The sequence below is a fragment of the Loxodonta africana genome, chromosome 4 (genome assembly GCF_030014295.1).
Source record: "Loxodonta africana isolate mLoxAfr1 chromosome 4, mLoxAfr1.hap2, whole genome shotgun sequence".
Classification (NCBI taxonomy): domain Eukaryota; kingdom Metazoa; phylum Chordata; class Mammalia; order Proboscidea; family Elephantidae; genus Loxodonta; species Loxodonta africana.
The window spans coordinates 155,832,490-155,853,558 of record NC_087345.1 but is presented as its reverse complement, the minus strand read 5'-3'; the positions used below and the strand labels follow the sequence as shown (position 1 = coordinate 155,853,558).

The following is a 21,069-nucleotide window of genomic DNA, read 5'->3' as shown; positions in this document are numbered from 1 at the left end:
AGGACTTTCTTCCAAGGGGCCTCTGAGTAACTCAAACTTCTAACCTTTTGTTTGCGGCCAAGTGCGTTAACCATTTGCATCACCCGGGGACTCCTTTCTTTGCTACAGTGCAAAGATAAATTGGCCAAAGATTGACAGCTGAACCAAGGAAGAAAAGAAAATTGGCTGAGAAGAGGAACTTACCATAGTGATTGATAAACTAAATTCCTACTCTCACTAGCTTTTCAAGCCTTGCTTTGAGTTTCTTCAAGCTTCAAGCTCGTCACAGAGGCCTGGTTTTCATTATTGTTTATAGACAAAGGTCCAACCAATCCCTGCTGTGCACTGATAACGGGCTAGATGGGCACCGGCAAGAAAATGTGTTCATTTTTCTTAATTCTTGGTCTACCTTTCCAAGATCGTGACCAGAAAAGCCAAGCCTTCCTCACTTGCCAAGGCACCAATGCCCCTGACACTGATGCTATTTATAGTCTTTTGTTATCACAACATTAATCTTTCCACTCAGAGTGGAAAAACAGACCTCAGGATCTGTTTTTAATCACTTAATCTAGAAAACCACAATAAATACATTATAGAATAATAGAGAAAGTCCCTCAGTTTCAGAAATACTTAGACTCACAACTAAGAGCAGAGACCAAGTTTAATGTTTCTTTTATATTCATCACTATACTTTACACAGGACTAGGTATATCATACACCAAAAAACCAAACCAATTGCCATTGAGTCAATTCTGACTCATGGCGACCCCCTGTATGCAGACTAAAATTGCTTCATAGAAAACCCTTTTCAATGGCAGTGACCTTTCAGAAGGGGATCGCAGGCCTTTCTTCTAAGTCACCCCTGGATGGGTTTGATCTGCCAACTTTTTGGTGGTTAGTAGTTGAGCATTTAACTGTTTGTACCACCCAGCAACTCCAGGCACATCACACCATACATGCTGTTGAGTCAATTCTAACTCATAGTGACCCTGTCTGACAGAGTAGAACTGCCCCATAGGGTTTCCAAGACTGCCACATCTTTCTGCCATGGAGCAGCTGGTGGGTTCGAACTACCGGCCTTTTGGTTAGCAGCTGATGCTTAACCACTGCACCACCAGGGCTTGTTAGGCATATCCTGGTGTTCCTTAAATACTTGCTGATGGATTCATTCACTTAATAAAAATTTATTAAATGCCTACAAGTTTCCAAATGCCACACACTCTGAGGAGCCTGCAGCATTGTAATGATTACATAGTTTAATGTCAGTTCCTCTAAAGAGATGTTTAAAAACTGTTGTGATGTTGTTATTTTTTAAGACATTTTAAGAAACTAGGGATTATAAAATTCTCTATTCAGGTTGGCAGTTTAAATCCACCAGCTGTTCTTGGAAACCCTATGGGGCGGTCCTACTCTGTCCTGTAGGGTCACTGTGAGTTGGAATTGACTTGCCAGCAATGGGTATGGCTTATTGGTTTTAGTCATAACTCCAGTCTCATGGTTTATATTTTAGTCAAACAATCTCAGTGGAAAAAAAGAAAGTCAGGTGAGTAATAATTACGTGCCTTTAACAGCCATGTAAAATCGTTAAGAGTTTCTGCTGAAAAAAAAATTTATAGAATAGTACCATCAATAACTATTTAAATAGTGTGTTTTTAGTGCCTATTTGGTAATAATGGTGAGGTATAGATTTCTGTTTTATTTAAAAGGGCAAAATGCAGTGTGTTAATGTATTTGGAGACATTTTTACTTAATTCTAAAGTTGGATGCAAATTATACACAAACAATTGCAAAGATGAAGCTCAAGTATATTATTTTAAAAACTGTTTCAGGGCTCAACTCATATTTGTATTTCAATTTCCTGCGTGCCACCCCACCCCACCCCTCATTCTCCATCCCCAACTTCATGAAACAAAGCATCTATTCTAAAATGTTCTTCTTTTAACAAACATCAAGTTTACCATTTACCCTGTTGCATGGAAAACATGAGGGAGCCCTTATCAAGTCTATCTTTGGCTGGAGACCTTACAACACACACCCATAATCGCGAATGGGTCCTTAACTTTTCCTTTATCAATTTCCCTTGGGCCTCTGTCTTTGAGTTTTACATAACTAAGCCACATTCTAATTTCTTCTTTGTTTTTAAGCAGTTTGAGGTTTGTGTACCTTTTTATTTGTATCCAATTTGGATTTTTTAAATTTTTCTCTCAAGGGAAAAGGCATTAGGGATTATCTGATGGTGAATTTTATTTGTCTTTTGTTGAAAACATTCATCTTTTAGCAATTACAGATGCTGACGCTCATCTTTTTCTCTAGAGACCTTAACTGAGTCAGCCCTTACACTTCCCTTAATTTTCCTGGTAATAAAGGCCTATATGCTTTATCTTGGAACTTGTACAATGCAATGGGAGGAGCCTGAGTGGTGCAAATGGTTTGCAATTGGCTGCTAACCTAAACGTGGGCAGTTCGAACACACCCAACAGCTCCACAGAAGAAAGACCTGATGATCTGCTTCCATAAAGATTACAGCCAAGAAAACCCTATGCAGCAGTTCGACTCTGTAACGCATGGGGTTGCCATGAGTCGGAATGGACTCGACAGCAAGGAGTTTTTTGTTTTTTTTTTTTTAATGAAATAGGAACAATAAGAAAAGGTGCTTAGAATGTAAGAAAAAAAGAAAGAATAAACCCAAGAATGAACAAATGGAAACTGGTTTCTGAATTCTGTTGAAACAAAAGACAGACCCAAGCCTGAGAAGGGGATGCAGGCAAAGGCAGATGTCACCATGTCCACGCTAGCAAGTCCTATACCTGAACTGTCTTTTCCACATAAACACCTAGAAGACAGAGGCAATACTTCACCCCATCAGTGTTTTAATCAGCTTGTTGCATGTAGCCAAGAAGTGGCATACAGAAGCATTTACTGTATTTTCTAGCACATCGGTAGCTATATTTACATCCAATAGGTACCAAACATCTGTTGATTGATTGATTAATTTGGATATTAAATAAGAAAAAGATATATTACAAATCCTTACAAATTCAGAATACTGTTGTCTGATGGAAAGTAAAAAGGCGTTTATTTTTTCAGAATTCCAACTCTATTTTAATTGTAATTTCACAACCATAACTCTAGAATATCTTAACTTTATAGGCCACCAGCCCTATCAATGGTCTGCATCCACAGCTTCTGTCCCACCTGCTATCCAAGGTCATTCTGCCTGCCAATAATCTGGGTCCCATCCCTCTACCATTTCAGGGGTCTTGCTCCACCAATAACCCCTCCTTCCTGGATCATCAGTCTCCCCCACCTACTGGCTTCTTCTCGTGGCAAAAACAGTTGTTTTATCACGCTCACAGATTCTGTGGGTCAGGAATTTGGACAGGGCACAGTGGGGGATGGCTTGCCTCTGCTCTACAATGTTTGGGTCCTAAGTTGGGGAAACTCAAAGGCTCGGTGACTGGGAGGCGAGGATCACCAGCAGTCCCTTTCACTCACATATCTTGGGGTTAATACTAGCTCTCAGCAAGGACCTCAGCTGGGCTGTCAGCCAAAACACCTACAGATGGCCTCTCTATGTGCCCCCTTTATGTGGGCTGTCTGGCTTCCTCATAGAATGGTGGCTGGGTACCGAGAGGTAGCATCCCAAAAAAGTAGGATGGAAGTACTTGGCATTTGTTATTATCCAGCCCCAGAAGTCACAGAGCATCTCTTCTGCTTTACTCTTTTAGTTAAGGCAGTTACAAAGGCCTGCCTGGGCTCAGGCAGAGATCTCCCTCCCACTTGAAGGTTAAAGTCACATTGCTAAAAAGGGCATATAGAATGGGAGGTATTGTTGTACCCATCTTTGGAAAGTACAATATGACACAATAATTGTATCATCCTCCCTTGGCCCCACATATCTTCCCATATCGTTCCCTTATCTCTACGCTCTTTCACAAACTTCTTTGAAAAGTTGTACTGTTAGTTTGTGTCTTCGAAGAAGCAAATGCCAAGAAGGGATTAAAAGTGCAATGATTTTACGAGGGGAAAAACTCATGTGAAAAAAATAGGGAGGGAGCTGGAGAAGACTGGCAGAGCCATCAAATTGTGCAAGGGACCCTGAATCTGCCCCCTAGTGAAAGAAAGAGGGAAGGAAGTTTAAGTGGAAGTATCCTGGAGTACTGTGAAGTCTAAGGAAGGTTCTGCAAAGCACTTGGTCGCAAGGGTCCTTGAGTCAAAGGCGGTTGTCAGGGGAGCCCCATGTCTCCCAGGAACAGGTCTGCTTTTATAGCCCTGCTGTGCTCAGTCATTGGTGGGGAGCAGGCCGTAGGGGCTCATGGTATCAGAACATAGTATCACGTTCAGAGTACGACTGGAGATTTCAGTCCATTAGGTCCCCTGTAGTAGGAGTTCTGTAGGCCGCTGCCGCAGCTGTCTTCTCTTTTGCGTTACCTTCCTCCCACCTACTCCTCAATACCCTGCAGGCTGAATTCTGCCCTTACTACCCTACTGAAGCAACTGTCCAAGTTCACCAAGTTATCTTTGTCTTCAAATCTCAAACACATTTTAGTCATCACCTTACTTATTTACTCACCTGCATTTGACTCTGTTGGCCAACTTTCTTCTTGAAAGACTTCACCTTCTCTCTTTTTTGCACTACACATTCTGTGTGGATATTTCATCCATTCCATGGTTTCAGTTGCTGCACCTCTGGCGACTTCTCCCAATCTTTACCTCCAAACCAGATCACTCCTAAGCTTCAGACCATACATCAGGTGGTCCCCAGACATCTCCAGTCCCAGCCACCTCACGTTCAGCAGGTCCATAACTAGACTTTTCATCTTCCCACTCTTTCAGTCCTCCTCCTTTTCTATCTCAGAGAATGGTACAGCATCCACTAGATTCTAAAGCCTAAAATTAATCCTAAACGTCTCTGGTCCATGTCCTCCTTCCATCCAGCTGTCACTTCCTTCATCTAGGCTACCATGGTCTTGTGCCCAGATTATTGCAACACTCTCCTGTTCATCTCCACACCTCCCTGCCTCCAGTGTCTTCACTGCAGGGAAAGTGGTCTTCCCAAAATATAAACCTGACCATATCACTTTCTTGCTTAAAACCCTTCACAAGCATCCCATTGCTTTTAGAGTAAAGTCCAAATTCTTTAGAGGACTTCTGAACCCCTTAATTATATTACCCCTGCTTTTTACCTCTTCAACTGTATCATTAGCTATTGATTCTTTCATTTACACACACACACAAAAAAAAAAAAAAAACCCAGCCGAACTAAATTTCTTTTCAGTTTCTGGAATACTCATCTGGAAAGAATTTCTACCTGCTGTTCCTTCTCCCTGACACACTAACTCTACTTCCTCATCCCCTTTATCTTGCCTACTTCTACTCATTCTTCAGGACACAGTTTAATAATAACTGAGACTGCTCTAAGCTCTTACATGTATTTAATTTATTTAATCCTCATAATAGCCTTCCAGAGTACCTGCTAGCATCATCCCCGTTTTACAGATGAGGAGAAAATAAGCAACACATCCAAAGTTACACAGCCATTAAGTAGCAGAACCAGGATTCAAACTTGAACTGTTATGTCCAGGCCCATGCTATGAACCATTGAACTGAACTGCCCCCATCAGCTTAGAAGCCACCTCCTCCAGGGTGCCTTTTTTGACTGCATACATGTCTGTGTTTGTCCTCTTACTATGAATTTCCCCTATCATAAAACTTATCAAAATGTATTCTAATTATGTATTTCAGTTGATTGTAATTACTTGTTATGATTGTTATTGTATTGTAATTGTAAATTCAATGAGGACGAGGAGTTTTATTTATCAGTGCCTGGTGAATAGCAGACACACAGTAAATATTTTATTGAATGAATGAATGATATCCTAAGAGCTATAAATGGATTAGAGCAAGGGTGCCCTGGAAGAGCTAAGGAAAATAATCTGGAAATATCTATAAAAAACAAGCATTGTTTCTCCAACTCAGAGAGAGGAAATAAAGGTTAAAAAAAGAAAAGCAGTGGGAGGACACGAGGGGAGAAAACATCTTTGATAGATGCCAAAAAGTTATTTCTAGAAGGCTGAAAAAAATCTACATGTAAACTTTGTTTAGATAAGATAAAAAAATATTTTCTATAGAAGCTAAATCCTTGATTTGTATTCAAATGGTACTTTTGAAAGCTTCAGATGGATTTCTGTTTTCACCCTTGAATTAATAACAACACAAAATATCTTTCCAAGATTAGGGTTAGTTATGTATCTTTAAAAACGTGAGCACGTGCTAACCTTACCTTTGAGAAGAAGGAACCTGACTAGTTTTTGAAAATATGTTTCTCAACGTCTTTAGGATACTAAGATGCCATCCAGGCAATTGGAGAGAACATTTAATAAATGGTGCTTCCAAATATCAGTGATGCATTCCTTTCTCATTAGTTGGAACAGAACTTTCAATGTGTATTTTGAGCTGGATGGGTATTTAAATGCAATGAGGAGATCACTGAGCGATTTGTGTGGAAATTGTCAAATGGAAACCTAACTTGCTGTGTAAACTCTCACCAAAAACACAATAAAATATTATGGAAAAAAAAATGTGATGAGGAGGAAGAAGAGAAGAGGGAGAAAGACTTTATAGTTAGTTGTGTGCCTGTCTGTTTTGTTGCAGGCTCCTCTTTTAGGAAAGAGTAGAAGCTCCTCTGCCCTCTGTCTCCTGACACTGTCTACTGCTTTGTGCCTGACACTGTTGTAGGGACTGGGGGAGAACAGATATAAAACTCCCTGCCCTCCTGAAGCTTATATTCTCAAAGCGTGTGATTTACCTATAAGATTCATCCCATAGATTGTGATGTTTGTTTCATTTTTATTTGCTTGTTTATCTGTTTTTGTTAAAAAAAAAAAGGCGGGGGGGGGGAGAAAGGAATGGAGGACCATTTCTGAAACTTGTTTGAAAATCCAAGGTACTTCCATATAGAAAATTTCAGTAGAGCTGAAAGGTAGATAAATAGTCCTCATACTTGGGACTATCTATCCATAGACCTTCACAGGGACAGAAATCCCTAGATTTCTGTAAACTTCTCCTTTGTGAAAGCCCTACTGCTTTGTGAAAGCCATCTTGTCTTTGGGAATGCTGAGTGACAGGTAATATATTGGTAGCACTTAACAAGGTGGAGCGAAATAATGGATTGATGTAAGTGGCAATCACTAAAAGCAAAGAGGCCTGGTGTCTTAATAGTTAAGCACTTGGCTGCTAACTGAAAGGTTGGTGTTTCCAACCCACCTAGTGGCTCTGGAGAGAAAGACCTGGCAATCTGCTCGCATAAAGATTATAGCCTAGAAAACCCTGTGGGACAGTTCCGCTCTGTCACATGAGGTCACTGTGAGTCAGAATCAACTCTACAACACAAGACAACATCACCAAAAGCAGAGCAGAGCCATAGGGATGTTAGCTTTTGAAGTATGCAAAAGGAGGGCGAGGTGTAGATGCAAGGAGCATGAGGGCACCAGGTGGAGCAGGGAGCAGAGGGCAGTAGTTCAGAGATAAATCTCCTTTAGTTCCCTCGCTGGTCTTGTGTAACCTTGATAAATCCAGGTTATTTAGTGCATAATTCTAAGCCCCTCTTCAAATTTCAGTTTTTTTAAACTTTAATCAAAATACGACACGGGGAAAGGGGAAGACAGGAAGCCCTGAGTAAAACATAAAAAGTGTTTTCTTCATACCTTAAATATTTGGAGGACTGAATTAAGATTGACTGTGGAATCTCAAAGTGGATCCATGGGCCATGGCCTGGAGAAATTCATGTTCAAATGGTCATTGAGTCATATGATAATTAATATTTATTATCATTTCATTCTCCCAAGATTAATATAAGGAACAAATATGTTTCATCATTTTAAATTATTTATACCTTTCATGCCCTGAGTTTAACATTAACATTAGTGAAAATATTTCCTAAAATGTTCATATAGATACGGTATGAAGCATTTTCTTCCTCAATGAAAGGAGAGGTATGTTTATCCATCCAACAAATTTCTTTCTAAAGTTAAAACTCGTCTTTTTCTCTCCATTCTCTCTTTTGAGTTGATAACCACAAATTAATTCCTGTGCCTAGTTACTCTCACAGGTGTTTGAAATCAAGGAAAGCTTCCCAGGCCCTCAGCATCACTTTTGTGGCAGGATGTGATTTATTTTGCCCCCTGAACTCCACGCCGGTGTTCTTTCCCGTTACAGGGGCTGCGGCCACTGAGCTGTGAGTACAAGATGGAAAATGTGACCAGAATGGTGGTGTGTGACCTTGGGAACCCTATGGTGGCTGGAACAAATGTAAGAGAAAACCAGAAGCAGTGACTGCTTTCTATCTAATTGAATTTTAAAGAAACTAATGGAAAGCTTCCCAATTAGCACTCAGCAGCTTAACATACGGCAACTAAAACAAATTAGGCAGGAAATTACCCGGGTAGTGGGATTTAGTATTATAGCCTACAAAGACTGAATAATAGCCGGGGTTAAACACACAAAGGTTGAATACTTTTATATGCTTCCTCTTTTGACATTGCTCCTACATACATATCTTTTAGTGGCAACACACATATGCAAATTATTTTCTTTCTACACAGTTTTTCTTTGAATCGTTTCCTTTGCATTTTATTACAGATTTTTCTTTGAACTGAAAAGAAATGCAATATAAAGGACCTAAAGATTAAAACAGGTTTTTGCAAAGGTGATTAAATTAACTTTTATTTCCATATGTTCCCCCCTTACGAATATCATTCACAGTAGTTTCATATAAAGATAATTACTATAATCCAATTTTTAATTAGCTTTATCAAGCCTCTATTTCCCATGCATCTTATCTGAAGAATAACACAGAAAATCATTTGTAGCAAGAAAAAAAATTAATAATGATTTGTAATATGCTTGCGAAAGAATAATAAGTGGTTTGTTTCTCTTTTCTTTTTTTGTTTGTTTGCTTCCAGGTTTAGGAAATTTCCCTCCAGCGTTACTTGTAGACAATAAATTTATTTTATGCAATTACAAGTTTAAGTATACATGTAGTGACTTCTTGTAGGAAATACCACAGTGGAAATAATTATTTTATCAAGTCATAAACCAGAAGAAAAATCGCAAAACCTGCAAATAATACATGGTTAAATCTTATGTAATTAAATATACATATTTCTCTACTTAAAATTAGGTGTTTATGATTATCAATGAAATGCCCTGTTTGAGAAAAATTCCATGAGAAGTTATAGTTGGGTGGCTTTGTGTTATAACAACATTTCCCAAAGTGTCTTCCAAGGAGATAGGCCCTGGAGATAGGCCTTTCATTACAAGGGAGTTCTGTAGTCACCGCTGATGTGTGGGAGGCTTCGCACACATTCACGTTTTAAAGGTGCTGAGACATCCTGCAGCGAATAAACCGTTTAACCCAATGCTTCACACATTTATTTGAGCATTCGAAACTTTTTCTCAAATAATACTTGTTTCCAGCTTACACTTTAGGATATTGTGCTAGAACAATATAGTTGCTTTTTTTGTACTATCGTAAACTCAATCCTATCAATCATGGATATTTTTTAAATGTGTCAGACTGTAGTCTAATAAGCTCACTTCTTGAGTCAAAAAAGTAAATATTTAAATGAAAAGTACCTCCTATGATTATTAACCCATTACCCCTTGCTGTCAATTCCGACTCATAGTGACCCTATAGGACAGAGTAGAACTGCTCCATAGAGTTTCTAAGGTGCGCCTGGAGGACTCGAACTGCCAACATTTGGTTAGCAGCCATGGTTCTTAACCACTACACCACCAGGGTTTCCATGATTATTAGTAGGTACCATATATTGATTGCCATCTGTATTATAAACCCATCACTGGATGCTTTTGTATATCATTTAATTTTCACAACAATCCTTTAAGTCATGCATTTCCCCAATTCTTATGAATGAGAACACAGGCTCAGAGAAGTCAAATGAATTGTCCAAAGTCACACGAGCCATAAAGGACGGACCAGGATTCAAACTAGGCCTAGCCAGAAAGCCCATGCTCTAGCCAGGCTGCAAACTTGTGAAAATTACTTAGGTAAAAGCTAATGAATTAACAGATGAAAGATCAAATAGGTTGTCTATGCAGAGATATTAGAACACTTTTCATGATAATCCTTTGCTCTAGAAGCTCAGAAATCCTTCCACTAGTTTTCAAGAAAAATCCAACCACCTAATTTGATATGAAGGTACCTGCCTCAGGCCAAAGAGAAATGCTGTTCTCTTGTCCCTGTTTCAGTTAAATCTAAACCAGAGATCATCTGAGTTCATCAATAACTAAGGATAACCTTGAAACAAAACTGGCAGCCAGTGTCATTCATATTGGAAGGTAAACATGACAGTGTGGTCTTAACCAGGACTGTGTTTATGTAAAAGGATGTCAATCTATTTTACCAGCAAAATAACTTTTAGAAGTCAAGGAAGTAAGATGTTTGCATTTGTTTATTTCCGAGGTCCATAGTAGAAGAAACCTAATAGCTTTCTTATCTCACCCTTTAATGCCCTTAAACACATCAAATTTTATTGCACTCTGTTTTGTTATAAAACACTTTGATTTATTTACTTCTTCATTTTGCACTTTAAAAGGCATACTCTCAATGGATTATAGCAAAACTCCAAAGGTAAAAGCAGTAAAAAATATTTAAAGAGAGCTAGGAATAGTTATTCCAGCTGCCATATATTTAAAAAAAAAAAAGTTTTTAAATGACTTTTCCACTTTAACTTCACAAAATATTCAAGATAGTATTCAGAAGTTTTACTTTCAGATTTTTAAGTAGTTATTTTTCAGATAATACCTATAGTAACATAAAATATTTATGTCAATACAAGTCGCAAAAACATTCAAAATCTCTCAAACAGGTTAACAAAAAGTTCTTGGTTCAACAAAGGCTCTTTAGAATCCATACCTGGGATACTGGTATTTGGTACTAGTTAAGAACACTTGCCCGCACGAGTCTGTCAGTTTGTCGTACTGTGGGGGCTCGTGTGTTGCTGTGATGCTGGAAACTATGCCACCAGTATTCAGATACCAGCAGGATCACCCATGGAGGACAGGTTTCAGCTGAGCTTCCAGACTAAGACAGACTAGGAAGAAGGACCCGGCAGTCTACTTCTGAAAAGCATTAGCCAGTGAAAACCTTATGAATAGCAGCAGAACATTGTCTGATAATAGTGCTGGAAGATGAGCCCCCCACGTTGGAAGGCACTCAAAAGATGACTAGGGAAGAGCTGCCTCCTCAAAGTAGAGTCAACCTTAATGATGTGGATGGAGTAAAGCTTTCAGGACCTTCATTTGCTGATGTGGCATGACTCAAAATGAGAAGAAACAGTTGCAAACATCCATTAATAATTGGAACCTGGAATGTACGAAGTATGAGTCTAGGAAAATTGGAAATCGTCAAAAATGAAATGGAATTCATAAACATCAATATCCTAGGCATTAGTGAGCTGAAATGGACTGACTCAGACAATTTTGAATCAGACAATCATATAGTCTACTATGCTGGGAATGACAACTCAAAGAGGAATGGTGTTGCATTCATCGTCAAAAGAATGTTTCAGGATCTATCCTGAAGTACAATGCTGTCAGTGATAGGATAATATCCATACACATACAAGGAAGACCAGTTAATACGACTATTATTCAAATTTACGCACCAACCACTAGGGCCAAAGATGAAGAAATAGAAGATTTTTATCAGCTGCTGCAGTCTGAAATTGATCGAACATGCAATCAAGATGCATTGATAATTACTGGCGATTGGAATGCAAAAGTTGGAAACAAAGAAGAAGGATGAGTAGTTGGAAAATATGGCCTTGGTAATAGAAACATACCGGAGATCGAATGATAGAATTTTGCAAGACCAATGACTTCTTCACTGCAGATACCTTCTTTCACCAACATAAACGGGGACTATACATGTGGCCCTCACCAGATGAAACACCCAGAAATCAAATTGACTACATCTGTGGAAAGAGACGATGGAAAAGCTCAATATCATCAGTCAGAACAATGCCAAGGGCCAACTGTGGAACGAACCATCAATTGCTCATATGCAAGTTCAAGCTGAAACTGAAGAAAATCCAAGCAAGCCCATGAGAGCCAAAATGTGACCTTGAGTATATCCCATATGAATTTAGAGACCATCTCAAGAATGGATTTGACACATTGAACACTAGTGACCGAAGACCAGATGAGTTGTGGAAGGACATCACACATGAAGAAAGCAAGAGGTCATGGAAAAGAAAGAAAAGACTAAGATGGATGTCACAGGAGACTCTGAAACTTGCTCTTGAGTGTCAAGCAGCTAAAGCAAAAGAAAGAATTGATGAAGTAAAAGAACTGAACAGAAGATTTCAAAGGGCCTCTCAAGAAGACAAAGTAAAGTATTATAATGACATGTGAAGCTGGAGATAGAAAACCAAAAGGGAAGAACACACTCGCTGTTTCTCAAGCTGAAAGAACTGAAGAAAAAATTCAAGCCTCGAGTTGCAATAGTGAAGGATTCCATGGGGAAAATATTAAATGATGCAGGAAGCATCAAAAGAAGATGGAAGAAATATACAAAGTCATTATACCAAAAAGAATTAGTTGATATTCAACCATTTTAAGAGGTGGCGTATGATCAGGAACCGATGGTACTGAAGGAGGAAGTCCAAGCTGCTCTGAAGGCATTGGTGAAAAACAAGGCTCCAGGAATTGATGGAATATCAGTTGAGATGTTTCAACAAACAGATGCAGCACTGGAGGTGCTCACTCGTCTATGCCAAGAAATATGGAAGACAGCTTCCTGGCCAACTGCCTGGAACAGATCCATATTTATGCCTATACCCAAGAAAGGTGGTCCAACCAAATGTGGAAATTATAGAACAATATCATTAATATCACGTGCAAGCAAAATTTTGCTGATGATCATTCAAAAATGGCTGCAGCAGTATATCGACAGGGAACTGCCAGAAATTCAGGCTGGTTTCAGAAGAGGACGTAGAACCAGGGATATCATTGCTGATGTCAGATGGATCCTGGCTGAAAGCAGAGAATACCAGAAGGATGTTTACCTGTGTTTTGCTGACTATGCAAAGGCATTTGACTGTGTAGATCATAACAAACTATGGATAACATTGTGAAGAATGGGAATTCCAGAACACTTAATTGTGCTCATGAGGACACTTCACATAGATCAAGAGGCAGTTGTTTGGACAGAACGAGGGGATACTGAGTGGTTTAAAGTCAGGAAAGGTGTGTGTCAGGGTTGTATTCTTTCACCATACCTATTTAATCTGTATGCCGAACAAATAATATGAGAAGCTGGACTATATGAAGAAGAACAGGGCATCAGAATTGGAGGAAGACTCATTTACAACCTGCATTATGCAGATGACACAACGTTGCTTGCTGGAAGTGAAGAGGACTTGAAGCACTTACTAATGAAGATCAAAGACCACAGCCTTCAGTATGGATTACACCTCAACATAAAGAAAACAAAAATCCTCACAACTGGACCGATAAGCAACCTCATTGATTAACGGAGAAAAGATTGAAGTTGTCAAAGATTTCATTTTACTTGGATCCACAATCAACAGCCATGGAAGCAGCAGTCAAGAAATCAAAAGACGCATTGCATTGGGTAAATCTGCTGCAAAGGACCTCTTCAAAGTGTTGAAGAGCAAAGATGTCACCCTGAAGACTAAGGTGCGCTTGACCCAAGCCATGGTATCTTCAATCGCCTCATATGCATGTGAAAGCTGGACAATGAATAAGGAAGACCGAAGAAGAATTGATGCCTTTGAATTGTGGTGTTAGCGAAGAATATTGAATATACCATGGACTGCCAAAAGAACGAACAAATCTGTCTTGGAAGAGGTACAGCCAGAATGCTCCTTAGAGGCAAGGATGGTGTGACTGCATCTTACATACTTTGGACATGTTGTCAGGAGGGATCAGTCCCTGGAGAAGGACATCATGCTTGGCAGAGTACAGGGTCAGCGGAAAAGAGGAAGACTCTCAACGAGGTGGACTGACACAGTGGCTGCAACAATGAGCTCAAGCATAACAATGATTGTAAGGATGGCTCAGGACTGGGCAGTGTTTCGTTCTGTTGTGCATAGGGTCGCTATGAGTTGGAACCGACTCGACGGCACCTAACAACAGGAACAGTTGCGTTCTCTTACCAGGATGAAATTGTTACTCCTTCATCCCATGCTGAATTGTTCTATGATGAAGACCAACATTAGACAGGCTTCATCACAATATAATGAGACCCCCATCACTGGGAGTATGCAAGCAATGGCTGTGGGATTATTATGTTGTCACTCTTTCAACAATGCTTATTGCACCCCTCCTATCTGCCTGGCATTAAGCTAGAGTTTAACATTATAAAGATGAAAATAGCTAATGCCCCCTCTATAAGAAACCTCAAGTTAACAATATCATAGATTGAATAATGGGAGAGTAGCAAAGAAAGAGACAGAAAATAAAGAGAAAACATCTGCCTAGCTCATCGTGTGGGATTGGAGGATGGGTTGCAGGAGTTACCTCTTGTCCTGAGCTTTGCAGCATGAATAGGAGCTCTTCAAGGAGAAAAGCAAGAAAGCTAAAGGGCTTTCAAAGAAAGGGAAGAGCATGTGCAGAGTCATAGCAGCCTGATGGAAGTTTGCACATTTGGAATTATAAAGGAATTCGTTATGGCTAGGAAAGAAGAATATACGGGCTTTGCAATTAGACTACAAATCTGGCTTTAAATGCCAGTTTTGCCACTTATCATCTGCAATCCCTTAGGCAAGCCACACTGAGATGAGAAAATACTACTTGGGGGGAATGTTTGTAGTACTACAATGATCTACCATCTGTAAAGCCACTAGTACAGTGCCTAACTTGTAGCACATTCATTAGTGGACTCCATGAAGTGACATTGATGATCTACGATAGAATAATAACTTAGCCTCAGTTCATATCATTATTGTTGGTTCGTATTAACGCTAGTTTGTATAACTGGTGTGTGCCGTAGTGTAGGTGCTATGAGTGTAGGTTCCAGAGTCAGATTGCAGGGATTTACATTCCAGCTCTGCAGTTTATTTGCTTTGCACCTAGAGCAAGTCAACTAATCTCTCTAATCCTCAGATTCCTCCATTGTAAAATGTCAACAATAACAGTATCTACCTCATACCTGGGTTGTGTTGATACATGAGCTAATGCACATAAACACAGTACAGTGCTTGGGAGAGAGTATGTGATTTTATATGTATAATATATAAAAAAATAAAAAACAAACAAAAACCCTATCCCGTCCAATCAATTCCAACTTAGAGACCTTATAGGACAGAGTAGAACTGCCCCATAGGGTTTCCAAGGAGCAGTTGATGGATTTGAACTGCAGACCTTTTGGTTAGCAGCCAAGCTCTTAACCACTGCACCACCAGGGTTCCATATAATATATATAAAAAAAAAATACATATATATATAAATATGTGTCTCTGTATATTTGTTAGCTATCATTTTTACTTCCTTATTTATATTGTCATTGGACTTATTTTTCTCCAATTTTTTAATAATATTTTCAAATTATAAAAATGAAAAAAGCATTTTTAAAACTTTAGAAAATGAAGAAAATTAGAAGAAATAATCCATGTACCCATAGCCTTAACATAACTGTGACATATTTTCCTGGCGTATTTTCTCACAGTACACTTCCTCCGCTCCTATAAAGTAAGTTTTCCATTTATAGATTTATTAACACTACAGCTGAAACGCTTGGACATACAATTTTGTAATCTTTTTTTCATTTAATATTATTACTGACAAGCATTTTCCGTTATTGCAAAGGCTTCATAACCATGATTTCAATGACTAAATAAATGTCCATCAAACAGAAGCATCATAGTTTTCTGAATCAATATCCTCTTGTATATTTAGGCTGTTTTCAATTTTTCTCCGCTCTGATGCACATCTTTGTGCATAAAAAGGTGTTAGGAAAAGAGGCATACAGGGCTAAATGGAGAGAAAACAAACACACAAAAACAGTTGTTGAGTTAACGCTGATTCATGGTGACCCATGTGTGTCAGAGTAGAACTATGTATGCTCCATAGAGTTTTCAATGGCCAATTTTTCAAAAGTAGATTGCCAAGCCTTTCTTCCAAGGTGCTTCTGGTGGTCTTGAACCTTCAACCTTTTTCTTAGTAGCCATGCCCGTTAACTGCACCAATCAGGGACTAAATGGAGAGAGGGAGCCAAAAACGTTTAGCAACCCAAAGTGTCTGGCCCTGGGGTCTGGTTGCATGATTTTTCTCTTGGGCCTCCGGCCGTGTAGAAGCAGAGAAGGGGACAGTTACAGTAAGCTAGAGTGGGGGTTTTGCAGAGACAACTTAAAAAACATCTGATGTTGTGCATGAGGTCCTTTCCATGTAATAACTTTATATCCTGTGTGATTTTTTTTTTCTTAGATTTCTCTGGGCCTCCGATTTGCAGTTCCACGTCTCGAGAAAACAAACGTGAGCATTAACTTCGATCTCCAAATCAGAAGGTTAGACCTTTCATCTTTAAGGAAATTTAAATGCCTAAATTATTTTCAATATTTAATATGAAGGACATCAATGGCAAAATGAATGCCTCTTGTGAAGTTCCTTCACCGTAAAAGCTCTTCTGATGTTAGATCCCAAACTTTGACAACCCATTATCTCTTTGTGTTTCCCAATTACGATTTCCATTGTTTCAGCATTTTGAGTTTGGAAAATTGGATTGCATTATCTAAGCCAACTTATGAGATAGTGAAGATTTGTCACGGACACCATCCCAGCCCAGCTTCACCGCCGCTTTTCTTTGTTCTGACCCATGTACCTCCTCCCACTCCCACCAGCACCCCCATGACACCTGCCATGCTCTTAGCTAGGCATCATCTAATCCCTGAGAACAAAAGTTCTGCAAAAAGCATAGGCTTTGCATTTGCACTCTTGAAATTCCCTAAACTTCCAAGACAAGAATGAATGAGTCTCTGATAGTCTAATTGCAAGCACCATCGTGGGATGTGGTGAGATATTATTACATCGGCGGGCAGGGCCTTCTCCAGCAACAACAAGCTGGACCACCCAGGGACATGCCTCCTTTTCTAAGGCTGACTGTGTTCAGGGATTCAACTGTGACTTTGCCCTTTCACCCTCTATTCATAGCCTAAAATAATAATTCAGACCCTAAGAGAATAATGTGGCATGCTGACCAGGGTTTTCCAACTATGGGCTTCATCCCCTTACAAAATAACGGAATCAGTTTAATGGATCTAGACCCATATTAAAATAAAAGGAAACTGAATGGAATATCACATGCCAGAGTGTCCTCAAAACATTCCTTACAGATAAAGGTAAATGTGTCTACTAAGATGCCCAGTATGAAGAAGTATATGTTTTTTGTGGGTTTTCATTTTAAAAAATTCAAAAAACACTAACCTCAACAGTGCATACACATCTCCCATGATTATTTATAATTTGTGAAAGTGCGCACTTGCCCAGTGGGTTGAACCTTCGTCCTAGCCACGCAAATGACTGGGAAGTCAGTATCTACAATTGGCTCTTCAAATACCGCTGTGCAGTGTGGACGACCTCTAAATAATTACCTTAATGGCTGCAAGAAGTGTCATAGAGTGTGATAACTCTGAGAAGGATTGTGCAATGGATTACTTTATACATAGTATTTGGGAGTTTATGTATATATATATATATGTATATGCCGTAAAAATGTAGCAGATTTTTAAAAACTTTTCTAGGAAAGATTACAAATGCCTAAACATCTGCAACCTGCATCACAACAGCTGCCTCCCCCAAACTTTGTGCTAGATTTTTAGGAAGGGAGTTTTCTGACTTTCCTTAGATGTCCTTTCCTTTTCTGACCTGAATTAGGTCTGTCTTGAATTTAACTTAATTCTTTTCTGCTGAATCTTAGGAGAGTCTTATTTTATCCCAGTTAGTGATGGGATGCAGATAGAATGAATTCTATAATCTTCCTTCATTTTATCATAAGCTTACTAAATCACTTACTGGTACCTACATAAATATATATTTCAGGTAGTTTCAGGAAGTCCTAAATATTTTCATTTTGGGACTCTTCTCCTTACATTTCTAAGTTTTCAGAGGGGAAAAAAAAAAAAAAACAACATTCTATAGGGAAGAACTGCCATCACTCCAGACAATAGCTTTGAAGTTTTTATTTCTCACCATTATCGTCTGTCACGATGATCTCACGGTGGCCAGAAGCAGTGTGTCACTTGGAGAAAGCTACATTTTTCATACAATACACAGCTTTTATTTAGAAAGTGTGATGCAAAGTTGCAACTTTTATATTACCTCCTTACTCATCATTGCCATCTTTGTTACTGGTAAGAGCATGGATACAACTGGTAGTCATTCAAGGAGCAAAGGATACTAGAGAATGTTCTAAATGCATGCCCCATATCCATCCTGCAGATCGTCATTTAGATAATGAGCTTGGGAATGAGGTAATAAGTTTGATGATAAGTAAAAAATGGTCACTTTTTTTTTTAACATTCCTTATTATATAAAAGAATGTTTCGTGACTATATTCCATCCTTAAATGCTGAAGAAACTCATGACTATCTTAACATTATCCTGAAAGATATAAAAATTCAGAAGTGTGGAAAGAATTAGACTGCAGGAACATACATAAAGCAGCAAATTCAGCAACCTACATTATAGGGGTAAAACTATTTGAGAACATTCTGAAAGAATAAGATATTTAAGAGGTCAGCATTTATCTCTATGCTTTGTTGGCAGACTCCAAAGATGTAAATAAGTATTTAGATGAATGGTTTGCATTTTGTCACAATGAGTTTAAACCAACAAATTAAACCAAATGCTCTACAATCTAAACTCTTAAGGGCATATATTGACCACTATTATGTGCATTTAATGCTAATTTCCATAAATAGAACCCAAAAGAGTAATGGGCTTTATAAACTAATAAACTTCAACTAGTTTGTGTTACTGAATGTTTGCATTAAACGGTCTCTCCATGCCCTTGCTCTATATGACATGTAAACATTTTCCTCCCGGTGTAGAGAGGGTCTCAGATTGCAATCCCCATGGACAATACAGGTCTTTGTGAGCATCTTTGAAGTTACTTCCTCAGAAATGGTGAACTGAACACTGTGCTATCTTTGCTGGCATTTCAAAGACCACAGAAACTTAGAAGGAATACTAAAAAATAGAAAGTAGGAAACAGTAAGGAAAAAAAAATAGCATCGGAGTAATAAGTGAAAAACATGTTTACCCTTGCTATGACATAGGGCGTAGTCATATAGAGGAAACTCATCATGCCCTTACGTAGAACAAGCACAGACGATATAAATAGCCCAGCATCCACGGCAGTGATGGATTGCTTGTTTGAATGTAGCAGTGGTATTAGTGAAAGAGGTTTCCTTCCAGGAAAGAGGTCAAGGAAGAAACTAAATTATATATCAAGTCTAGTTCCTTTCTCACCAGGAGAGTCTGCCAACACTACTGGTGTGCGGTAGCAACTGTCATGGCAAGCCTGTGTGGCAGAAGCATGATTTTGATAAGCCCACCAGAAGGTTTAGACTCCAAGTCTGCCACTGGTTGAGCTATATTTCAAAACAACCTCTATGAGCCCCATATTACACTCATCTTCAAAGATGATTTCAGTGTTTGACATCTATTTACATTTCAGGGTGTTGTAACGACGATCATCTTACTTGAATCACTTGGAAGCAAAATACAACTGAAATATGTGATAACTTGAATGAATCATTTTCTTAATTTTAATTTCCACTGCTGCTAACCAGTAGTGAACTAGAAATAGAACAAAGTCTGGTTAATCTGTGGAACAATTATGCTTAAATCTCCAAACTAAAGAGTTCCCCGTGATGTACTTTGAACCACAGAGTCTGCAATAAGTAGAATTACTTACTGACTTCTTAGTGGTTAGTAATTCGAAATCTTGCCATTAAAAAAAAATCTCTTTGGTTGACTGATTCTCCCCAGATGTGACAGAAATAAAGTAGCCTGGAAACTGGGGTTCAAACTTTGGTGAACAAGTCCCTCTAGGCTCAGTCACAAGCTTACCAGCGATAACCCATTACAGGAAATGAGCCTGACATTTGCCTGTTTATATCTTCTATGTATGTTTGTAGTGGAAGTTGCCTTATCAGTGTATACAATCGACCAGGACTTTTAAAAAGCATTATGGGAACAATTCTGTCTCCTCCTCCTTTGAAAGCAGAATGTTATCATAGCTTTTCCAGCTTTCACATTTGGAAGGCTTCAAAAGGTAGTCAGAATATACCCCATTACCGTCATCCATTGAATCAGTGTGAGACCAGATGATGAACAAAGTTGAGGCTTTCTTTTTCTTCTTAGTGAGCCCTGGATATAAACATGACCTGTTAGCTTTGTGGTGTGGCCATGTCTATGTTTGCTGAAAGTTGCCTAATCTTTTGGGATGTTAGGGTGACTTCAATTAAAGAACAGTAGAATACTAAATGCAAATGGCAGCTGCATCCAAAGCTCTGTTAGTGCTTGAGCCTCTTCTGAGGCATGTTTTGTTTCCCTTACAACACTGACTGCTTAACACATGCATTTTTTTAAATTTAAATCTCACATCTAATTACATTTACTTGTGAGAAAAAAAATACCACACTTAAGAATAATTTTGCTACCGTTCAAAGAAATATTATTAAACACACACCTTCCATCTTGAGACTCTTGGAGCACTTCACAAACAGCTATGTCATCTCCTAATTGCCTGGGTGTGGACTGTCCAAATTCCATGGGTTCTTGCTTCTTACCATTAGCCATGCTCCTCATGTACTCCCTACCCCCTGTCCTAGGCAGCCAGTAGGCATACAGTGAATGTACGCTTATTTTAATATTAACTTAAGAAATAAAATGTAAGGAAGATAAATCTGCTGCCAAAACAATGTATGGTATGATGCATTCCAGCACCAAAAGCAAATGTTTTTTCGATTATGCGCTGTTCTGGATTATTCATGCCAATTCTCCTCTTTATTAGCATGGAAAATGAGAAGTTGACTGTGCTGT

The 21,069-nt window shown here is 38.9% G+C and overlaps 1 protein-coding gene across 2 annotated transcripts in view; it reads left to right on the top strand.

Moving 5' to 3' along the window:
- ITGA8 (integrin subunit alpha 8) overlaps positions 1–21,069 on the top strand; it is a 228,174-nt gene that overhangs the window by 125,819 nt on the left and 81,286 nt on the right. The window contains exons 21-22 of one of the 2 annotated variants that reach the window (XM_064284886.1): positions 8,197–8,289; positions 16,450–16,529. In XM_064284886.1, the coding sequence (XP_064140956.1) occupies positions 8,197–8,289; positions 16,450–16,529 (173 nt within the window). The remainder of the gene's footprint in view (positions 1–8,196; positions 8,290–16,449; positions 16,530–21,069) is intronic. The other variant, XM_064284887.1, reaches the window with a different exon arrangement.